The sequence below is a fragment of the Drosophila rhopaloa genome, unplaced genomic scaffold (assembly GCF_018152115.1).
Source record: "Drosophila rhopaloa isolate 14029-0021.01 unplaced genomic scaffold, ASM1815211v1 contig_163, whole genome shotgun sequence".
NCBI classification, from domain to species: domain Eukaryota; kingdom Metazoa; phylum Arthropoda; class Insecta; order Diptera; family Drosophilidae; genus Drosophila; species Drosophila rhopaloa.
Window position 1 is genome coordinate 6482830 of NW_025335043.1, and position 3736 is coordinate 6486565.

Sequence of the window (3736 nt, forward strand, 5' to 3'; positions counted from 1 at the left end):
GAGCACTTGCAAAGGGAGACTGAAATTTTGCGCAAAAGAGCCTGTAAGTATGCAGCAGCCTTGTCGTATAACACTACAGCCAGTATAACAGTTTTGTGCGTGAGAGAGAGTCGATTGGGGGAATTATTGGGGGAAATGGAAAAGCAGCTGAGCTCTTTGATACCTGCTAAAAGGTAACATAAAATTTGGTTTAATGCAGTAGCGACCTTCAGCATCATCAGCATAAACTTGGCCAACTATTTAACCACAAAAAAAAAAAACATATGTGTACAAGCCAGAAAATCATTTCCGCCAAATTGCCCAAGTCGCACAATTTATTTTTATTGGACCCTGAGAAGTTTATGGTCTCTGCGTACGTAACACTGATGATTATGATTATTTACTCAGCCTATTTATGTGTGGGCGTTTGGTTACATAATTAGGCCATTAAATATAAGTGCCTGTGTCTCTGATTTCTTCCCCCCAGCATCACAAATCGATCAGGAAGGCAAACAAATTCTACTTGACAAAGAGGGGCAATTTTAAATGGAAAACAGAAGGCCATAAAGAAACGTATTTCCAACAGAAACTTTTCTTCGGCGGAAAACGTAATTGAATTTTTATTGACATTCTAGCGGAAGCGGAGGTGAAGACAGCTGTCACTTGAGCGACAGACTTGGCTGGAAATAAAGCGCAACTATTTCGCAGAAAATGACCAGGACCAGTAAAATAAAAGGAGGAAAAGTCAGAAAATAAGAGACAAACCAAAAAGACGACCAAACAAACCGTAAACCTAAGAAAATCCAAGGAAAATAAAAATACTTAAAATTAATTCCGTTTTAAAAGGCCCCTTTAAAATGGGAATTGAGCCAGAATGGCTTATGGCGGGCCAAGAATAACCTAATTAGGGTTGACATAAGGAAACCGAAGAAAATTTTTGTAGATTAAGGAGAAAAGTTCCAAAAATAACAATTTAAATAAAGAAAATAAAGGGAAAAAGGAAACTTTCTGCATAAAAATTAAAAATTCAGTGAAATTTATGTTAATAAGACTTCGTTATTGGTAATTTAACTGTGTGAATATTCTATTACCTTTAAAATAAATTGGTTTATTCACAAAACTGTGTTATGGAAATGTATTTGTAAGTATATTACTTAATACGGCGTCAGTTGTCGTGCTCTAACCATTTAACCATTTTTATTTAATTATTTATCACTAAGGACATGTTTAAAGTACTTGTATCAAAATGGTTATTAATTTGAAATTTAAAATGTATATGGTAGCTAAAATTAATATTATAGTTTTATGTGCAATATTTTTTCTTGCTAGATAAATCCGGTAATTAAGAACGACATCAATTTATATTTATCAGTGTACTTGAATTTCAGAATATATATCTAAAGACATAATTGTTTTTTTAAATGCTGATCTAACGAGAATCAGTTTACCAATTAAAGTGCGACCAGGGCATTTGTCACGGCTATCTGCCCCATAATATGCCACTATTATCATTAAGAGTCTCCCGCTTTAGTGGCCACAATCGCTTTGCTCATTACCAGGAGGCGTCGTCGTCTCTGGCTGGTCATTAAATTATTTTATATGGCACATTAAAAGCGAGGATAAACACACATACTCCCACTATCCCTACTCTCATATATATAGTAAGTGAACTGCATTTGCAGTAGGGGTCATAAGCCAAAGGCTTATGGGGGAAAACTGGGGACTGTCCATCTGCGGCAGGTTCTATTTGCTATTATTATCATTGTCGGAGTGCTCGGGCTGTTATTATTGTTACGAGTGTGTGCTCGGCTTCTAAGCAATTATTTAAAGCACACCAAGGACGGTAGAAATGCAGAGACAACTCTCCCTTTTTGCGTCCGCGGGGAAAGTCCATCGTTGGCTGCTGAGATTTCAATTTAAAAACGAGGCCAAACTACTGGACGAAAGGGAAAAGGGGGCTCCACACACATGTGACTACAAGTTTTTATGCCAGCACAGCAGGTTCTCTCTCAAGCACTCTAAAAAAATATCGACTTCCTATCAAAGGCATATATAATCTGTTGAATATAGATACTCAAGTACAAAATAATGTAATTTATTTTAACAATTCTTCTAAAAAAGATTGGTTAGTGTTTTGTGTTACACGCAGGATCATAATCATATTTTAAGACATTCAAAGTGAAACAAATACAAATTTTACACGAAAATATTATTATTATTATGACAGGCAAAAAATGTATAGAATATACCATTATTTAAAGGCCATTTATACGTGCATATTCAGGTCTTGTCATTTAGATTCCTTAACCAATCTGTAAGAAAAATTAAATATAGTATTAACATATATGATATGTGAAACAAACCGGAAACTGGCCTTAAAATATTTGTTTTATTTTGTTTATTTGGAGTCCTAAGTAAAAGTAATGATTACTACCTAAGAGAAAGTTAGAGGGAAATCAAACGAATACTGTTTATAATATTATATGTTTTGAAAAATGTGGTTACTTTTTAGGTGGAGTTTTTCGGTCAGTGCACCAGCAGTCACCTCTGTGATGAAGCTTCGCTTCAGGCTTGCTGATTGCGTGCCATTGTGCGGCGAGATGCTTACATATTTATTTACAATTTAAATGCAGTAGCCCTGCCCCTTGGGCCAATTTTCGCACCTGTCACCGCTTTTGTGCCTTTTTAATTGTCGCAATCAATTGAGACAACAAAGGTTAAAAGCTTAATTTATTACCTGTGTTTCGAATGGCTTTTGCCAGCAGACAACGGATCTCATCCAATTTCGGAGTGGCCTCGGTCCTCAGTTGTATTTTTGAAATGGTGGCTATATTTTTGATTAAGTGGCGAAACTTGGGTTTACTAAGATCGGACTTCCAGGATTTTGGCCAGGCAAAGAGAGTAGTTCCTTGATCGTTCATCACATTATCCCATTCTAGTTTTCGTCGGATTGCTTGGACAATTTGTCGTTTTGTTTGGCAATCCTTATTGGAAATATCGGTTGGTATGTCCAAAATATCTTCAATATTTTTAAAAGGTGATGCTTTATATTTTTGATCATCCGATATAATTACATCCATCTTGTGTTGAACTTGCTCCATTTTTAACATTACATCCGCAAGGGTTTCAGTTAAATTGTAGTTTGTCATTAGGCATTGGAAAATTACTACTAGATTTGGTTTGACTTCTTTAAATAACTCCTCGCAAGGTGTAATAAGTTTGTTGTTCTTTAGTACCTCCCACGTCATAAGACAGCAAGTGAAACATATAAATTGGAACACCACAAGAACCAACAACATTTTCGATCTGTGGACGAAACCAAACTGATATGAACTCGATGTCGAACGCGAGGTTTCATTTCTTGTTAATTGATTTTGTACAGTCAAGGAAATTAAATGTATACGAGCTGAAACATTGGCAAGGCCCAGCCAACTTTCACAACAGAGCCATAAATTTTGGTTGGCACTTGTGAGGCTGCAAACTTTTCGAAAACTTGCAGCTCATCCGGCTTTTCCCGCGAACTAGAGTTTTGCCAGCTTTACTTCCTTTGTGGCCTTATTTGATGCCAATGGCAGAAACGGCAGAGCGACCACCATAAATAATCCATACAAATTAACGCAACCGTGCACTCTTAGCCACCCAAAAACTCAAGCCCCAAAACTGAAACCGAAAACCGTGAAGTTCCAACAAAAGCACCAAAATTTAGAACAGTTTAATCGACACCAATTCGCTTGGTGGCAAAAAAAAGTAAAAAAAA

The 3736-nt window shown here is 36.4% G+C and overlaps 1 protein-coding gene across 1 annotated transcript; it reads right to left on the reverse strand.

Annotated features, from left to right (window-relative positions):
• Positions 1-2259: 2259 nt before the first annotated feature.
• LOC123037392 lies at positions 2260-3278 on the reverse strand. Its single transcript, XM_044457728.1, has 2 exons — positions 2717-3278; positions 2260-2291 (listed from the first exon to the last, which is right to left on the reverse strand). The coding sequence occupies exons 1-2, from the start codon at positions 3276-3278 to the stop codon at positions 2260-2262; spliced, it is 594 nt and encodes a 197-aa protein (XP_044313663.1).
• Between the last annotated feature and the right edge of the window lie 458 nt (positions 3279-3736).

What these genes read in the sequence shown, in the direction of transcription:
- LOC123037392 (XM_044457728.1), bottom strand. Translation starts at nt 3,278, where the DNA reads ATGTTGTTGGTTCTTGTGGTGTTCCAATTTATATGTTTCACTTGCTGT. An exon ending in AAAAGCCATTCGAAACACAG is followed by an intron (nt 2,292 to 2,716) that starts GTAATAAATTAA and finishes TTTTTCTTACAG; the next exon opens with ATTGGTTAAGGAATCTAAAT.